The 21,161-nt window shown below is 25.8% G+C and overlaps 1 protein-coding gene across 1 annotated transcript; it reads left to right on the top strand.

The window, feature by feature from the left end:
* Positions 1 to 11,122: 11,122 nt before the first annotated feature.
* Positions 11,123 to 17,028, top strand: LOC135924452 (F-box only protein 43-like). The gene is made up of 5 exons (XM_065459509.1): positions 11,123 to 11,309; positions 11,354 to 11,570; positions 11,618 to 11,723; positions 11,853 to 11,999; positions 16,648 to 17,028. Exons 1-5 carry the CDS (start codon positions 11,123 to 11,125, stop codon positions 17,026 to 17,028), a joined length of 1,038 nt encoding a protein of 345 aa, XP_065315581.1.
* Positions 17,029 to 21,161: the final 4,133 nt, after the last annotated feature.

The following is a 21,161-nucleotide window of genomic DNA, read 5'->3' as shown; positions in this document are numbered from 1 at the left end:
CAGGGCCGTGGCCAGGAATTTACAGTTAGGGGGCCACCTGCTCAGGGGGGCCACTATTTTTTTTTAATAAAAAAAATAATTAAGCATTCATATAAATTTTTGTCTATTTTTGCAAAAAAATTATTAATGTTATATGAATACAAAATAAAACTATAATATGAACATACAAAATAATGATAATATAATACGATCAGGCGCGTAACCAATAAGGGGGAATGGGAAATCCCTTCTCATCGCAAAATTGACTTTTTATAAATATCATCTTAAGCTAATAAAAATTTTACTCCCCCCTCCCCTCCCAATCAAAATTTAACAAATATTAGAATATCAATTTTCTAACATAAAACTTATTTTTTATAAATAAATTTTTTTTAAATTTCCTTTCCTTGTGAGTACATTAACATTATTAAAAAATTTATTAAAAATTGGAGAAATTTTTAGTCAAAGACAAAGATATTGAAATCAAACGGTATATAATTTATTATTAAATATATTTATTTTATGAAATTCAAAATTATTAGTGAGTGAGTTTGAATTTATTTTTAATAATATTTTAATTATTAATAAATATCTAATTTTATATTTTTCATTTTTCTTTAGAACAGAATATACAAAATTTAAATATGTCTTGGCATGTTGGCTCAATTTCCCGATATTTTGAAGTTATTTTATATTCTTGCATGTTTGCCTATTACAACATGCACGAATGAAAGGACATTTTCAAACTTGAGAAGGCTGAAGACATTTTTACGAAGTACTACTTCAGAATCTCGGCTAAATAGATTAGCTATGTTAAATATTCATAGAGATTTAGTTCCAACGACGAACGAAATTCTAGATGAATTGGCAACATCCACACGAAAATTAAAAATTACATTATAGTTATAGTAAGCTTTTTGATAATATTGTATTTGATATATGTTATAAAACTTGCTTTTTAAATTATTTTCTAGTCAATATTTTATACACTGTGCACAATATAAAAAAAATTTATTTTACTTACTGTTGTGGCTGTTGAAAAAAAAAAGAATAAATTTAATAAAATACATCAAATGTCAGTTATTTTCTGACAGGGGAATTAAGTTTTCCTAGGTGGGAAAGAAAAAACGTGATCATCACGTGGGTTGGGAGGAACAATGGAGCTTTCTTTAGGTGTCTTTTGGGGTGAAGAATTTATGGAAGCTGGATAGTTTATGATAATTATTATTATATTCGATAACTGTTTTATATTACTTAATAGTTTATAATCTTTAGATATTTTTATGAATAAATATGACGTCTGCTTTCGCCCAACCTTGACAAGCCCAGCGTCCCTCTCTCTGTGGTGGTGTTGTATCGAATCGCCCCTTTGAATTGTATCGAATCACCTCTTTGAATTGTATCGAGACGCCTTGAAGACGTTCAGGGAATTTATCGAATCGTCTTCCCTTATGATGATTTATAATATAATATCTCCGATACATTTCAATATATAATCGCGAAAACACATATTATCAATAATGACATGTACATTGGGGTATCTGCATTTATAATCTATGGAACATTAATATGGACAATGTAATATCAGCAAAACATAATAATTCATTCATTTTAAGACATTTGGGAAATAGGAGCTATAATATACATTATTTGGGTATGATTAATGGTAATTAGGAAATAATGATTTTACATATAATACTGTAATGTGAACACATGGTCTATGTGTGAAATGCAATTTCAACACATGTAATTGTCCTTCTGTCATGTAAACAAAATCAAAGCTACATTTTTATAAATATCTCCTAAAATAGATATATAAATCCAATTTTAGGTGTTAAAAATAATTGTGAAAATTTGCCGAACAAAGATTTTAAATAAAATTAAAAGACATATGTATAGAAATAAATTTAATATTTTATAGGGAGGAAAAATATATAATATGTAGAAAATACAATATTTTCCATCTAGGAATTACTCAGTATCCTAAGAAAAATATACCATTTCTACCTAACTCTGCCATCATAATTAAAAATGTAAAATGCAAAGTAACAAAAAAATATAATGGGCTATATGATATATATGTAAAGAATTTTTAATATACCTTCACAATATAAAATAATTTGAGTCTTTTCTTTAAAAAAATGTTCATAAAATAAATAGTAAAATGTGATGTGCTATAAAATTATTACAAAGATTAAAAAAAATGTAATATGCAGCATAAATTTACAAAAATAAAATTTACACAAAAAAAACTTTCTCCAGTATCAAACCAAACAATATTCCCACCTCAAGGCATATCCATCAACATGGGCTGACCTTATCTGTAAAATAATTTTCCCTTTACATCATTGCATATCATAAAAATAATATAATACTTGCAAAAAACTTTTATAAAATTTTATAATTTAAAAATATATATATATATTAAATATAAAGATTTCATAATTTGGAAAAAAATATTACACATCATCTAATATATCATATAAATCCATACCCAATTTATATATATATCAAATGCAGGTACTAAATCAAAATAACTATCCACCTATAACATTATAGATATTATTCTGACTTCATCATACTTCAATTCCTTTAAATTATCATTCATAATTAAATATATCATATGTGTAATTCACATTACATCCTATTTCATAAAAATAGTTAATTACTTCAAAATAAACAACATTAACTCACTCTCAATAGATCACTTAATAATATATCAACCTTAATTGAAACTGAATTACATATACAATATATTAACATTAATTAATAATAAATTATCCCACATGTCCATCCCTTTAAAAACCCAAAATGCATAATTATATAACACATGCTTTATTACAAAAGTCCATTTCTATATATATATTCAGGGTTGGGCAGTATCGCGGATATTTGTATCTTTTTAAAAATTTTGGAAAGTATCTTGTATCCAGTATCTAAGATACATATTATTTAAAAGTATTTGTATCTTAACCAACTTTATATTCAAGATACAGATAAAAATTTATATTGGTTAATTTAAATAGTATTAAAATTTAAAATGAATGTTTTAAGATTTAAATGAAAAATATAATCAAAATTTAGATATTTTAAGATAATTTTTGATATATGACGTTGGTCGTCATATAGCAATTTGCTAACAATTAGAACTACCATATTTGAATCGTTTTATATCTGTCTATTTTAAAATTATGGAAGAAGAAAATAGAATAATATGTTTATCTTCGTTTTTAGATAATTCTTCAACCGAAAATTATAACAATAAATTTAAACTAAGCATACTTAATGGCAAATTTTTTGAAGTACTTCAATATGATCATAATAAAGAAATTCATCGTGACTTTGGTATTGACGAAAAAGTTATAGCAACTGTTACAGATAACGGCTCAAACTTTAAGAAAGCTTTCAAGGAGTTTGGATATTCTTTGGAAGCTGTAGAGAATGACTTTGACATCAATAATGATGAATGTATAGAATTCGAAATCATTGAAAGTATTATTTAATACTTCTTTAAAATTTATTATGATATTGTAAATTTAGTAAAAAAAATTATTCAAATAAATTTATATATTTGTTTATTTAAGGGTCTAAAGAAGCCTCAATAACATTGCCTCAACACATTCGTTGTTTGTGCCAAACGATAAGTCTAATTGCCACAACAGATGTCGAGAGAGCTATTAAGGATTCTCCTAACATTTCTAAAATTCATCATCCTGTAATAGCTAAATGTACTAAGCTATGGAATGCAAATAATAGGCCTAAAACTGCATAACTTATCAATGCAGTTTTAGGAAAACAATTAGTTACACCTTGTTGCACTAGATGAAATTTGTATGATAGTCTTCATAGTTTATTAAAATTTAAAGGCGAACTTCCTAAATTATGTCAAAAATTAGAATTTCCTAAATTAAGAGATATTGAAATTCAATATTTAGAAGAATACTGCAATATAATGGCCCCATTGGCTATAGCGATTGACAAAATACAGAGTGAAATCAACTGCTATTATGGAGAATCAGCTCCAATTTTAAATGTCGTTAAAAAAAATTACAAATTTAATTCAACCCAATCTACAATTTTGCAAACCACTAGCTATTGCCATAGAAAATTATTTAAATAAAAGATTTAAAAATATACATGATTTTGATAACAATTTTAAAAGTGCATTTTTAGCAACTATTTCTCATCCCTATTTAAAAAATCGTTGGATTGATGGTGAAAAATAAAAAAAATACCTTCAGGATTTGTTATTACATGAAGTTTTAATTGTTTTTAAAAATAATATTGAAATTAATACTTCAACAAAATCTTCAATTGATGAAGATGATCATTACTTTTGCCTTAAAAGTACCATATCCAATTCTAAAAATTCAATAAAAGATATTGAAATAGAGGTCCTAAATTATATGAAAGATGACAGGCGGAGTATAAATATATTAAATAGTTATAAATATATAAAAGAAATATTTATTAAATATAACACAATATTACACTCCTCAGCCCCCGTTGAAAGATTATTGTTAATAGATCAAATGGTCAAAGATTGAACGATAAATCATTTGAAAAATTAATAATATTAAAAAATAATGCTGATATATGATGCTGATTTATTATTATTTACTAATTATATAATTATTAAATGGAATATCGCATTATCTTTTATAATAAATTTGTTATTTTCTACAATTTATTTTAAATATTTTTTTATAAATTTATATTATATATAAGAAAATAAAGCTTTATACATTTTGATTTTGACTATTTAAAGTTTTTAAAAAAATTATCTTGTATCTTAGATACTTTTTTTTAAAAAAATACAAGTATCTTATATCTTATTGAAATTTTTCTAAAGTATCTTGTATCTTAAATACAAAATTTTATAAAGTATCTGTATCTGTATCCGAATATAATTTTCTGAAAATTTGCCCAACCCTGTATATATTCATAAATTTCAAATATTTAAATATTTAGCAATCCTTTCTGTCCTGCTGATCTTGAGGTCTTATCTTCCTATGACGGAATACCTATAACACCATTCAATGAGTCTTAAGGTGTACCAAATAATAAGACATTACTTATTGTCAAACATTGGATGTAAAAGATACATCTAGACATATAATACCACAAATATTATTGTCTTAAATGGCCAAAATGAAAACATCTAATACCACAAATATTATTGTCTTAAATGGCCCAAAATGAATCAAATATCATTAACCAATAATTAATCATTTTATTTTAATTTTCAATCCTAATACTCATTACATACTTTCTATCTTAAGCTTTGTAAGCTAAATATTTAAGATAAAATTATAGAAACCCTTAAACTCACCTCTTAATTTCACTTACCCCTATATAGTTTTTAGTACTTGTGTTGTGGTTTCACAGTAAAATTCAAAATTACATGAAAAAAATGGTTCTTACCTTTTTATAACGAATAACTCTTGAATCTCCAGGTTCTGTACATGCATCACTTTTCGTATTATAATAACATTTATTTTACATTCAAATATATATCCCATATATACTTATCATTCACCAAATATTTTATCCGTTTAATTCCAATTAAACCACCAATATGTAACATATTATGTAACCCACTCACCCTTAAACTTTATTTCAAATGTAGTTCAATTTATGAAACTACCTTACCCACCATATTAATAATATATAAACCTTTATTTCAAATGTAGTTCACTTTATGAAACTACCTTACCCACCACATTAATAATATATAAACCTTTATTTCAAATGCAGTTCACTTTATGAAACTACCTTACCCACCATATTAATAATATATAAACCTTTATTTCAAATGTAGTTCAATTTATGAAACTACCTTACTGACCACATTAATAATATACAAACATTAATAAAAATGAATTATTCATCATAATATTTCTTATTCCTTAACCTAGCCTAAAAATATACAAACATAGCTATCATTTTTATAAATTAATTTATATCTTTAACATGAAATATTTACTGGTCTTACCTTTCTTATCCTTTACATTGCCTTGTGTTCCTCATCAATCCCTAAGTAAATCCTTAGGTCACTGGCAACATTAAAGAAGACGTCATATTTATTCATAAAAATATCTAAAGATTATAAACTATTAAGTAATATAAAACAGTTATCAAATATAATAATAATTATCATAAACTATCCAGCTTCCATATATTCTTCACCCCAAAAGACACCTAAAGAAAGCTCCATTGTTCTTCACCAACACACGTGATGATCATGTTTTTCCCTTCCCACCAAGGAAAACTTAATTCCCCTGTCAGAAAATAACTGACATTTGATGTATTATATTAAATTTATTTCTTCATTTTTTCAACAGCTACAACACTTATATTGTAGAAAATTTAAGCCGAGGCTATTTTTTAAAGCAAATTTTAAAATAAAATGACATTAAACTTTATTTCAACTTTACATTTAAATAAACTTTATTATATATAACATACTTAACTTAAAATAATAAAAAATAGGCTTGTAATATCGATATGCACAAATTAGTAAATAAAAGTTAAAAATAGATATATAATTATTATTAAATTATAAATAATTTAATAGAAAAGCTAAAACATAAAACCCGGTCGAAGGCCAGCTAAGAAAGTTTGGGGGCTAAGCTTCCAACCCTCCCCCCCCCCCCCATAAGAAAATCCTGGATACGCACTGAATACGACGGTTTTTATTTTTAAATTTTAACATAAATGAATTAAAGGATAAATTTTGTATTAATTCATAAGCCATCAATACTAAATTTTGCTTATTTTGATCTTTAATCGATCCTCTAGTGCACGATAGAACTCTCTTTATTATAGAGAAAGAAGCCACCCAAGAGGTTGTTGGTACCCCAATGATGATGGCTGCTGAGTAGCATTTTTACAATTCTTTAAATGACTGAAGATATTTTTTTTATATGTAATATTTATGATATTTTCAAAATTTTGTGTTTCATTAACTTCTGCAGTTATAATAATCCTTTAGCTATGTAAAGTTTTCATATTTAAGTTTAATAATTATTCTAATCGGGCCATTTTTTCCGATATAAAATAATCACTATCAAAATGGGACAATGTATTAAAACTTGATATAAAATTATAAACATCTTGTGTAAATCTATCTAAAAAATTATCAACAAAGTAATCAATAATTTTATAATAATTCCATTTTAAAGAACTCCAATTGGAGTCTTTTTCGTAAATCAAATTTTAATTTGGTTTCGACTAAAAAATCTTGGAAATTTATAGGCGTTTTACATACGCTTGATGATTTGTGGGGAGTGAGATTACATTTTGCTAAAGGTTTTTCAGCCATTATTCTAATCATATCAATGAAATTATTGCTTATATTTTTTAAATATATTTATCGTGGAATCAAAACAATTTTTAGCATCCACTTTATAAGTACCTTCAGACTGTATATACTTATATAGTGGATCTATTGTTATTAATATCTCATTAATTATAATGGCTAATATAACGTAATTTATATTAACTTATTGATAAAAAACCAGAAGCTTCGATAGAATCATGAGTGGAAACCTCTGAATTAAGAGTTCCATAAGAAAAGAAAACTAATACTTCATAAATAGCCTCGAAATTAACATAAATGATGAGATATGTTTCTAAATGACCAGTTTACCTCTGGTGTAAAAGTCTCTTAAGTGTATGTGCATATATACAGGATACGTTAAACCGCCTAAAAAAATTATGCAATGCATTGAATAAATTAAAAAAAATTAGAAATGAAAACAATTTATTATACCAATTTGGAACCACAAGATGCAACATGTGGTTATAGCGATGTATAAAAGGAACTTTTTTATTAATTATTTTTTGAAGTAGGGTTTGCACTCCTCCATTTCGGCCAAACATAACGTTGGCACCACCTTATGCCTGGTTTATCATAATCGTTGAATTAATATTTAACTCATTAAGTTGCTTTAAAATGCAATTTGTAATGCTTTCAGCAGAAAGACACTGTAAATTAAAAGTCCTATTAAATTTTCTTGGACTTCTCCTAAAAAAATATAAATAATTGCTCAGGTTTTCACAACCTGATGAATCTTTTGTCACATCAGCCTTAAGACAAAAAAAAGGCATCTCACTTTTACTATATTTATCTGAAATATAATCAAGCATTAAATCTACCATAATAGATATTATATCGTTTTGAATCTGGGTGATATCGCATATTTTTGTAAATAAATTTCGTAATTTTATTTAATACAGGATCTTTTTGGGTGGTGTATGAAAACATTGCTATAAATAGTCCAGAAAGAATAAATTATGTTTTACACATTTGCAGCATCCGTAATTTTTGTTGAACCAGTCCCACGGAAAGGTAGCTCCTGTATGTTAAGAAATATCATGAAATCTTGATTTAAGATCATAAAGATTATGGTTAATTTGTTGGCTTACCAAAATTGTTGGCATCTCACTATTTTCTTTATAATGCTAGAATATTCGCCGCTGTTTTAAATAACTGGTTATATCGGGCTTAAATAATATTATTTTGTCTAAGATCTTAATCGGACAATTTTTAAAAATCGACCCAAATCAAGCTATTTAGCTACACTGCATAATAATTACCAAATTTTATTAAAATTTAATAAGAACCTTTTCTATTTTAAGAAATATTTACGGATCGGTATATTCTGTTTCCTTAGATTTGATATTATATATATCAAGCCTTGAGTAACCACTTGATTAGCTTCAGAAAATTCCAGTTTTTTATGATTTTCACCCAGATCTATATCAGAGACTTTCAAAAGATAATAATATTGTGATTGAACCATAATAAATAAAATAATTATTATTGAAATAAGTACAATTTAAACCTTATAATTAAGCTCCTATATTATGTTATATACAAACACACATGAAAATGATAAAATATAAATGAATGATGATTTATTAAAAATAAAACAGGATAGAAAGAAATTTACAAACAAGACATGTTTATTGAATAAATATTTAAAATTTATTTTCAAAATATAAAAATAATCAATTACAAAATTTTTTTTAAATTGGGGGGGGGGGGGGCGGAAAAAATTATGGGGGCCATTTTGTGGACAATTTTTTTTTTGGGGGGGGGGAGGTCTGGTCCCTTAGGATTTTCCCCCGAGGCTACAGCCCTACGCTAAAATTTAAAAAAATCCTATAAACAACTAAAATAAAGGCAAAAATAAATAAATCATAAAAAGCAAGCGAAATCGCAAAATTTAATTATTTAATTTTTGTAGAAATTATTTTCTTCTTCTTTTTATTATAATTTAATTAATAGCCAAATTGTATTAATTAGTTTTGGATTATATTTTTATGCTAATTAAAAAAGCTAATCCACATTATTACTCTAGTTCGGTCTCGAACCGTCCGGTAGAATAAATTAGAAGAAAACCATACTTAGCAGTGCGAAGAAATCCGTTTCATATTTCATATTAGAAATGAAAAGCCGCATTCACACAGTTGTATGTTACGGCGTCATGCATCTCGGTTTTAAAATATAGGATATAATTGCATAAAAAGGGAATTTTCCATTAATTAAAATTAATTTGTTACATTTTAGTATCCCTAACAATAACGAGACATCCTGTGAAACCGGGTACAACAGCCCACCCCCTTACCATTGGCCATAATACACCCCCCCCTCATTGTTCGTGCCCGTGGTCTTAACCCCGATAAGAGTTAAATTTTAGATCATGAATTTAATTTAAAACCCCATCATTTACAATCTATGCATTTTTATAACATATTGTTTACCACTATTATGAATTTGCTGAGAATGTCTAACCCTTTTAGATTACATTTATAGAGATAGTAGAAAGTCTTATTTCGAAAATAACGTCAATGATCAGCGATATCATTGTATAATGATAGGTCAATTATAAAAGTATTAATATAGCAATATATTTTGTCCAATTTCATATAAAAATTTATTAGATAACTTATCCTACTCCACACCTTAAAGGCGACACTTATCCCTTTCAAGAGAAATTTGATGCAAATTGTTCTACCCCCCCCCCCCCTCCTCCCACGGGTAATCTAGACCCCGAGTAGGTTAGATTTTAAAGGGGGTTTGCTTCCAATATATTTCCTTTCCTGTAGACTCTGCCTAGAAAATATTTTAATTGTTAGCATATCACTAATGATGTATTTAATTATAGAAGCTGATGAAAAATATCTCAATTTATTATTTTTTCATAATAAATTTGTCCTAACACTACCTATTTAAAAATTTTAAATTCTTATATAAACATTTAAGAGATTGATTTAGTGATATTAGCTCGGCAAAATACACACAGTTAGAAAAAAATTATCTAAGTCTTAAGATGATAGTATATTTATTTATTTCATAAATTTATCCTACTCCACACCTTAAAGGCGACACTTATCCCTCTCAAGAAATATTTGGCAAATTGTTCTACCCCCTTCCCCCTTCCCCACTTCCCCCTCTTCCACCGGGTAGGTTAGATTTTGAAGGGGGTTTGCTTTCAATATATTTCCTCTCCTAGACTAGGCCTAGAAAATATTTTAATTGTTAAAATATCACTAATGATGTATTTATTTATAGAAGCTGATGAAAAATATCTCAATTTATTATTTTTTTCATAAAAAATTTATCCAAACACTACCTATTTAAAAATTTAAAATTCTTATATAACATTTAAGAGATTGATTTAGTGATATTAGCTCGGCAAAATACACACAGTCGAAAAAAATTCTCTAAGTCTTGAGACGATAGTATATTTATTTATCGGATTAAACTTTTATAGTTGGCTCACAGTTAAAATTGAGCTTTTTATTAGAAATTTAAATTTTTATAATAATGTTAAAGTGATCAGGGATTTAAATACAATAGGGGAAAAGGTTCAACCTATCCATAAAGTTTAGAAAGGGCTAAAAAATCAATAAAGAGGCGAGGACAGCTTAGCCCTCCAGAGACTAGACCTCTTGAGACCCTTTCGCAATATATTCCTGATTTTTTTATATAACAACAACATGTTATGATTTTATATATTTTTTGTTAACTATTATTTTTGTTCAAATAGATTTGTTTTTCAAGGAGTTATATGAAGCGCCAAATTTAAATTTATTTTAGAATTATTTTTTGTAGATTATGAAATAGATAGACATGAATTCCCATTCAAATAGCAAATATAATAATACACTAAATTTAATTATTTCGAAACCTCTATATAATAGCACACCTCATAATCATGAATATCCCAATGAAAGTGGCTATTCTTCCTCATTTATTGAATGCACAAAACCTTCACCTGACAATGAAAATCATCCAGGAACACCTAGCTCAGATATAAGTTAATTTAAATACATTTTTATTATATATATGCTTAATATCTAGTATTTTCACCATCATCCATGATCCTTCAATCTGACAAAACTATTGAATCATGGATGCATCAACAGCTAAATGAAATTCACAAATTTCCAATTGAATTGATAATTGGGAAAAAGATGGGAAGAGAAAAAATAGATTATTTTAAAGAATTTTATGCAATCAATTGCTACATGTTGATTGATCAAACTTTAGCTACTATCCAGTATCCTTCATTTTGCAAGTTTAAAATACTATTTAATGTATATATATTTGAATGTTTTTAATTAGAATATGCTTAGTTAGTAAACTGTGGTGTCATTTAGTCCAGAATTCAAACAAATATAAGAAAGGGCTACAGAAATATAACAATTTTCATAAAAATCAGGAACAGAAAGTACACATAATTTCTTTTTTTAGGCTACTATGACCTAAATATGTTGAAAAATCTTCAAAATTTTATAACTTTTAAATTATAAACATGTCCTAAATTTACTATTAAAAAATTAATATAATATATTTATAGGAAAATATCAATAATATTAAGCACAAATATATGGAGCAAAGAAAACCTTTAAAAAACCTAGAAAAACAATTAAATATTTTGCCAAAAATTCCCTTTGCAGAAGTCAATAAAAATTATCAACCCTCAAAATTGGACATTTATATCAAAGTAAATATGTGTTACATATGTTTATAAATGTGTTATAAAAAATATTTTGGATGATTTTGTGAAGTAAGGATGATTGTAAACATTTTAGATAAACTATATTTCAAAAAATTTAAAAATCAGCCAATAGCTAATATATAAAAAAAAGAATGATTTTACTAATTTTTTTTTTTTTTTGGTCATGGGATACTTTATTTGAATATTTACTGATATGATATGATGAAGTTTAAAAAAAAATTGGGCCATGACAATATTATTGGATCACATTGATATTTACAATTTTTTGAAAAATTAGAACAATATTTTAAGAAAAACCATATTAATCCAATATATGATTGTATATATAATTATTAGGTCTGTCACTACATTAAATATCATCTGATATTTTCAAATAAAAGTCATCTGATCTGATATAACTTTGTTATTAGTTATTCTATGATTGTATATATGATTACATGATTTTTTTATTTTAAAAATATTTTCCTAATAATAATAAGTGAGTAAAAGTAGTGCTGTAAAGTAACATCGTTACCTTTTTTGAAGAGTAGGAATTGCTTTCGTTACCTTCTTCTAAAGGTTAATAGTAACCTTAATGTGTTTCTTTTTTTTAATAATGGTAATGCAAAACGTTATTTGTTACTTTAAATTTTTTCTCAAAAAATATGAGAAAAACATTTTATTATATTATAAGTTATTTCTATTTTTTTATAAAAAATTTATTCCAAGGTTTTAAGTCAGATCAACCACCAAATTCCTTCATTTTTATTATAAAATTTTGTTGTTAATTTTCAGTCAAGATTATTTTTCTAATTAATATTGAATTAATCAAGATATGTTAATTTATATTCTTATTTTCTAATATTATAATTAATTATAAAGAATATTATGACAATTGTACTTCTTCAAATGAAGATGATTCAATTTGCTCTGGCCCCAATATGAATCATTTACCTATAAAAATTAAGGGTATTAAAAATTTACACTTTGTAAAATTATGTACCAACTCAAATATTTCCTCAATTGAGGAATAAACATGAACAGTCTTGAAACTATGAAGCCATTTTTAAGGAAAAAATGGGAAAATATTTGGTTATAACAATATGGAACTCTTTTTTATACCTCCATGAAATCAATAATAAGGAGAACCAATTTAACGAATCTTATGATAAATTAGAATTGCAGAGTTTTTTAGATAATGACAAGTCATTCATATATATCAGAGATATCAGAGACCTGCATTTTTTTTAAAAATCTGGGCCAAGATAAAAAAATAGGCTGGGCCAAAAAAAATTAAAAATAAAAATCTGGGCTGGACTGTGCAAATAGTACCTCTGCTGGTCTCTGATAAATATATTGTATGTTTAATGTTAATTAAAAAATATGATATGTAAATATATGATTTTATATGTTATGGAAACTGTTGCTACGGCTCTTTCGATTTCAAAACTTTTGGGATATCTCACTCATAAACTATTATAATATTAAAACCTATAAAAATTGCTTTGAATAATTTTAAGTTGTAAGCAATTTATTAATGCAATCCTGCAAGACATAGATAAAGGTATATAGTTGAAATATTGTTTACAATTTATATTTTGATAATCTTTATCTTCAATAGATTAGAACACATATATAAAGAAAAATATATACTATCAGCAATAATTCATCTGTTATTACATTAGCCCTGGATAAAATTTACTTCAATAAAGGTAGAAAACTTCAGTTTGAGAAAAGATTTTGACAAAAAGCAAACTTTTATTCCTTTAAAAATAACACACATACCAGATTATTTTCTGATAAAGATAAAAAAAAATTTGATGAGGATCTGAATGTAGATTTTTTTGAAGATGATATAATAAGCTTTTTATAAGGATTAATCTTTAATTATTAAATTCCCCTAATTAAAATTTTTAATATGATATAACCCTCTCACCCTCTGCGCTAGTTGAACATGTATTTAGCATGGCGAAAGATGTGTTGAGCTCATGTTTATCTGATCAAAATTTTGAAAATCAATGGTTATTAAAATATTTATAAATATATCTTATCATATATATTATTTTTGTATAATTTTATTTATATTATATGTAGGAAAAAAAAATTATTATAAAGAGATCTCATCTTATAGTATATTATTTTTATATAATTTATTTATATTATATATAGGAAATTTTTGTAAAAATATTAAATTTTTAAAGTAATGAGTAAGCGTTCCTTTCTGAATAGCGCTCTTTCCTTTTTTCATATGGTAACAATTAATGGTAAAGCGTTTCTTTTTTTGACGTAACTAGTAACAAATAACGAGCTTCTTTTTTAAAGTAACGTTTACAGCACTAAATAAAGGGAATCATAATTATGTGATACATGCAGGGATGGAACTCCGCAAAATTTTTGCCCGGGTTTGGTTTAAGATTAAAAAAATAGGTGAGTTCAGTTTGGGTTCGGTTCAAGGAAATATTTTTTGAACCCTGGTTTGGTTCCAAGTTCAGCCTGGGTTTAAGAATTTTTGAATTGATAAAACAAATATTCTATATTTATATCATAATTAAAAAACTATACATAAATTTGGTAAAAAAAATTAATTTTTTATTTTATTTATAAGCAAAATATAGTTAAATATACAAAGCATAGTCATGTATAGATTTAAAAATTTTTATTTAGACATATTTCTTTAAATTAACAATATCCAATATAATAATTTTTACTTTGACTTGTTCACTTTCATTTTCCTCTAATTAATAATCTTTGAGAATAAGTTAAAAATTAAAAATAAATGGCGAATGAATTCAATTGTTTAAAATTTATTAACAATCCAATAGGAATCTTTGAGAATAAATTTAAAAAATTTAAAAATGGAGTAAATGAATTAAGTTGTTTAAAATTTATTAAAACTTCACTTAATTGGAAATTTGAAAATATTATAAAATGTCAAGTAAATTATTAATATTTGTATTTACAATTATACAAATATCTTATATTAATTTAAACAATACACTGAACCCGGTTGAATCCGAGTTCAAATAAAATTCCCGGGTTCGGTTCGTGGTTTTGAAAATTTTATAAACGGAGTTCAGGTTCGGTTCGGGTTCCAATTTTTTTCCCAAAAACCCGGGTTTTCTTATCCAGGTGCGGTTCGAACCCTTGGATACATGGTAAAATAAAAACATATCACCCTCTATTTGTGGATAAGCAAAGCTATGCCACGTATTTCTTATTTCCATCAAACTTATATTAAAAAAATTTGGTGAAATATTTATGAGGATTTCTTTACATGTTTGTGAACTAGCCATAAATGTTTAGGTAATTTCTGTCGGTGTTTATATTAGTAATATGAATAAATTGAAAATCTTGTCATTTTGAAGGTATCTAAACATGTATAATTAAATAATTAATGTCATTTGCAAATCGCATCACATTTTCTAGTTTACATAAAAGTTAATCTTGCATATTTATTTAATATTTTTTTGAAAAAAAAAATGGATTTATTTAAAAGAGTAAGCAAATAAAATTGTAATATATTTGAAGCGATAAAAGGGTTTAAAAATACTTGATGAGTCATGTTCTGCCATAAGCATTTACCATACTTTAAATGAGATGATTACTTTTTGGAAAATAAAAAAAAACTTAATTATTCATGATAAATAATGCATCAAATAGCACCTTTGCCATGGGAAACTAAAAATTTTTACGTTGTTTAGCCTATAGTTTACAGTTTACTATTTTAAAAAAAAAATTACATTGGGTCAAAGATGGTATATAAGTATATCTGTTAGCGTCAATGTGTTTTTTCCGGCAATATGCTCCTTTCTCAACTTTAAATCATTTTTTGAGCGCATTTTTTTGAATTTAAAAATCTGATTATATCGGAAATATATTCCATCCCATCAAGTTTGGAATACCTATCCTATAAATTTCAGATAATTTTATCATGAACTTTTGAACTTAAAATAATTTATATTAGTTTTTACATTGATTATTCATATAAATTGTAAATGACTCAAAGGTTATCTATAAAATTATCTACAATTCATAAGATAGGTATTCTAAACATGCTGGATTATATTTCCGGTAAAATCAAATTTTTATGTTTAAAAAAAACGCTCAAAAAATAATTTAAAGTTAAAAAAAAATAACACATTGACGCTTACATATGTAAAATCAATTAAATATTGGATCGATTTTGTAGTACGCCCTATTCAAAATTGAATACTGAATTATTTTTATATTTGATTTTTTTAAACAAATTGAATAATTTACTAATTAATATTCACACAAAATAGAATTGTTCTTATTCTATGGTATTAGAAGTCCTCAAAGCCTAGGTCCGCTATGACCTATTAAGAACTTTTGCATAATTGCCTGGCTGAGCCGGATAAAATTTTGCGAAAAGTCAAGTCTGGCCCGTTAAAGTTTTATGAAAAGCCCAGGCCCGTTAAAATTTTTTATATGAATTTTCTGGCCATCTGATCATTTTTAATATTTTGATCTTTTTTTTCTTAATGTCAATTAAGGCTTTTATACCTATCTCTCTAAGGCTATCTATTTCTTTCTATTATCAGTGTTTCAAATCCATTTTCGTCTAATATTTTAAAATCAATTAAGGATAACATATTAAATCTTTATATTTTATAAATTACAAATAAAATTTTAGAAGGCCAAAACCCTCAAAAACTGCGAAAATTTTGTTCCTTGTCCCAAATGCCATTATCCAGCCTTATTCAAACCGATCATGGAAAAGGGCGTATGCACATCTACTCATTGTGGCTTTCAATTTTGTTCCAAATGCAAATTAGAATTCCATAAATCTATCCCGTGTTTATCGATGTCCAATCTTGCCTATAAGGAAGAAGAGATGTCCATTTTGGATGATTATAATAATAGTATTAATAGTAGTAGTAATAATTTAGCATCAAAATCGACAAAACCCAATGGAACAACAAGCAAACATTCAGCTAAAAGCAGGGAATCCTTTACTAGCCGCTCAAAAATTGGGAGCAAAACTAGCGTTAAAAACCTTAAACGACTTCTATGAATAGAATAGTTGAAATCACACCTCGAATATCTTTATTTAAAAAAAAATATATAGATTTAAAAATATTAATCTTGTTATTTATATTTTTAAAAGCATTTATATAATCGTGGATCTCAGTATAAGAATCATATATCCTCATTGATATTATATAGTACTCATAACAAATATATCTAATTGTTATTATCTAAATTTAGCTATTTATTTTTTCCTTCTCCATAAACGAGAATATATACCGATTTTTTTATCTTATTTTTAATGAATAAAAAAAACGGATTATAATATAACATTCTCCTCCCCCTTTCCCAAAAATAAAATAAATATTTTGTGCATTTAACTTGGTGAAATTTATTTTTAATATTTTTATTAATAAAACTATGGCCCTATGCAATTAATTAATTTAATAACAATATTATATATTTTCAAAATAATCAAAATATTCTTCCAAAGATTATCTTTTTTTTTATTAAATAATAATAAGTAATGAGAACAGTGGAGATGGGTCTTTTTTTCATAAAATTTATAAATTCATCTATTTTCAAAACCAAGAAGAAAGAAAAAAATGATTATTTGTCTAATAGTTGGTGACATAAAATGTATTATATTTTTATTCTTTATTTTTAATTATATAATATATAATTTATTTATTTTTCTATAAAAAAAATCCCAAAAAATTATAATTTGTTAAACAGGTGCAAATGTTGTAAAGGTTGTACCTGAAATATCTGTAAAAATTAAAATTTATACTAAAAAAATATATATAATTTAATAATTTTTTTTGAGGTTAGTTTATTTTTATATTCGTATATTACTTTTTATGAAAAAAGTTCCAAAAATATAAACATTTTATCATTTATCTGTGTCCAAAGAAGGAAGATATTTAAATATTTATTTATATTATTATTATAGTTATCTCATTTTTATATTATCAAAGTTATATAATATATATTTGTTTTTATAAAATAGTAGAATTGGAGAGATTATACAAAATAAAAATATCATTTTTAAAAAAAAAGAAATATTTTTTAAGTCGGCTAAAAAAATAGAGCAAAATGTCCAACTATACTTCTAATGCATGGAATATTTATTATTTAAAATTATAATGGTGCCCTGAGGTTTTAAACCTGTTAAGTCTAATGACTTGGGTAGTCTAAACCCAATTTTGAATTTAGGATCGAGGCCAGGAGAACCCGTGTCATCATTAGTTATTCCCTATCCATGGTGTTAAGCCTAGAGGTTCCTTTCTAGTTACCAATTTAAAATTTATTAGGGTTTTAAATAAACTTCTTGTTTAGATCTCTTACAAAAACTTTAAAAATAAATACCCGTGGTCGGTCACTGGAACTACGATCATGTTATGTTTGAAGCCTATATCAATCTAGTGATCTTTACACTTTTCTTATAAGTCAATAGATTGAAAACTTTTTTTTAAAAAAAACTTTCCAATATTATCAATGAAGCCACTCGATTCGATCAATCTCTTTTCCTTCGTGAATTACTTTTTTAAAAAGAATTTTCTTCTACTCGACGTAAAAATACATTAAAATTTTTCTTCTTCATTCTTTTCAAATTTTTTGAAATGTTTTATAGAATGAATGGACCGTAATAAAAAATCTAACTACCTAAGAAACAAAAGCCAGGCATGATTCGTTCCAGAGTACGATGAGGTATTTTTACAGGAAATTAAAAGTTGTATATATCGCCTGAAAATTAGAATATTCTATCTCCACTTTTTATAGTTTTACAGGAGGGCAATTTTAAAAATTAAATTTTTATTATCTGCAATAGGATGCTTACTCTTCTAGTGTCGGATTTAATTTGAATTATTTTATAAATATTTCAGATTTTTTTGTAAACAGAAAGGTATAATTATAAAAAATTGATTTTTGTAAAAAAAAAGTCATCTTGAAAATATGGATATAGAATAATCTAATTCTCATGCGACGATGTGATACATTCTTATTCCACATGGAAACAAATTATATATATTTAAAAAAAAAATATTTATTGTAGTCTAATAATTTAAAATAAATGTAATTGACCAAATATTTTAGAAATGGGAGTTAAAAATCAATCATTAATTTCAGAGATAACTTAATCTCGTATTCATTATTTATTCGTTTTTGTTAATTTAATATTGAGAACAATAAAGATAAACCATTTCATTATTAAAATTATATTCTTACTTCGTATAACATTAATTTTTTTATCACACCTATAATTTGGTATCTTTATTTAAAATTAATTTGAACAATAAGTAACATAAGTATGAATCAAATTTTTTTAAAGGAACGATAAAATAGAGTCTAAAAGAAGGATAAAAACCATATTCACTCGGGAGGATTGTATGCTTAAAGACTTGCAGCTTAACATATTTTTCTTTTTTGCCAGTGTCAAGTTCTTTTCTTGCCAAGAATGAGTTTTAATGTTTCCCTGCCTATTGCGGAACTAGTCAATTGGAGAGAGAGAGGACCATAAAAAGCGGCTCTTGGATTCTTGATTAGTAATTATATTCTAAATTTATCTATAAATTTATAGGCATAAAAAAAAATAATTTACTTTATATTTTTATATAAAATTATTCATTCATAATGAAAAAATATAATCCAGCGCCATTAATTATATGTTTGGTTCCATATTCTTAAATAAAAATGTTTAGTAATGCTAAGCCTATGCTTCGAATAGAATAGTTACAATTAACGAATACGTTAATATTCGATATTTTGTTAATTATTATATGAAATTGATTGAAAATTTTATCATAATATCTTCAAATTTATATTAAATAGATATTTGTTTATCTACACAGTTTCCTTACACCTTTTTTATAGTATTTCCCATCTTTTTTCAATTTTATTACAAATTTTATCTCCAAATATTTCAAGCCAAAAAATTTGAATAAGTTACAAAGCAGAATCTCAAATGAAACTTTCTTTGATGAATTTTATAGCATTGAAAGAACTTTCAATTTTTCTATATTTGACGCTACCAGCTTCAAGTTAGCGTATATAGATTTTTCTCAACCCTATAATTTTTTCTTTCTCCTTATAATAGATATAATCTCCAATCCTCAAATACTTGAGACAAAACTAGTCATATATGGCTTGAAGCTGTCCATAGTATCAATTTTAAACTTTTGCTATCCAAGGGGAAGCTGAGTAGACCAGAATTGACTAGGATGTGACCTATGACTACCCCATAAATGTAAAGGGTGGGGGAAAAATTCCGATCACAAAAGAGGACATGACTTAACCTGTTTAAATTCTAAAAATGGGTTCGAGCTACTTTATTATCTCAACAAATCAGGACTGGCAATTGCCCAAATCTCCTGAAACCCGTTATCTTATCCCTATCTGATAGGAAAAGGCCAGAAGGGCTCATAAATATTCCTTGGTTTAGAGGAAAACATTTCACTTCTGTCTCCTAGTTTTCCTCTAACTCAATCATTGATCCAATCATTACAGCCAAAAGATCAAAAAGTACTACGACTTATCAAATTTTCACTTTATCTATATTATTTATACTTCCTTGACCGGCCCCCTATGCTATCATTTTTTTTAAGATAGGTAAAGAAAATTCTCAAATTAATGGGGACATGGATCCTCTTTTAATGTTACAAAACTCAATTCGCCTTCGAGGAAACTATCTTAGTTGCCTCATATCTCAATGAGGATATCTGCTTCAATTTTGCATAATTCTAATATGTTTTTAAGCGAAATGGCTTGAGCCGACTTTTTAAAGTTCAAACCGAAAGGATATTATAATTTTTTATCTGAACCGAACTGGTATTCGTTACAGTTTGGGATCCATGTTTCTTACTCTTTAGTGTAGCTCTTAACTGTATCGTAGAATACGTGCAATAAGAGAAAAAACTCCAAATTTATTTTACCTGGAATTATAATTTATACTATGTACAAATGTCATGAATAATGGATTTATCAATAATATTCATTTTAAAAGAAAAAAAATACATTCGTAATCTTCATATCGCTTTAAATTTAATCAATAAAATCATTCGACTGATTGATATAGCTTATATAATAAATATATATGATACAAAAATCATTAAAAAATAAATTATGCCCTTTTATAACATGACGCATTTAATAAACGACGAATGTTGAAATAGAAATGCC

This window comes from Gordionus sp. m RMFG-2023, chromosome 2 (genome assembly GCF_954871325.1).
Source record: "Gordionus sp. m RMFG-2023 chromosome 2, tfGorSpeb1-WG-v2, whole genome shotgun sequence".
NCBI classification, from domain to species: domain Eukaryota; kingdom Metazoa; phylum Nematomorpha; class Gordioida; order Chordodea; family Parachordodidae; genus Gordionus; species Gordionus sp. m RMFG-2023.
Note: the sequence above shows the minus strand (reverse complement) of the source record. Positions and strands in the feature narration are given on the sequence as shown.

Excerpts from the sequence above, each read along its gene's own strand:
- LOC135924452 (XM_065459509.1), top strand. The coding sequence starts at position 11,123 with ATGAATTCCCATTCAAATAGCAAATATAATAATACACTAAATTTAATT. Across the intron at positions 11,310-11,353 it reads AACACCTAGCTCAGATATAA|TATTTTCACCATCATCCATG; the intron begins GTTAATTTAAAT and ends CTTAATATCTAG. Across the intron at positions 12,000-16,647 it reads AATTGGACATTTATATCAAA|AAGGCCAAAACCCTCAAAAA; the intron begins GTAAATATGTGT and ends ATAAAATTTTAG.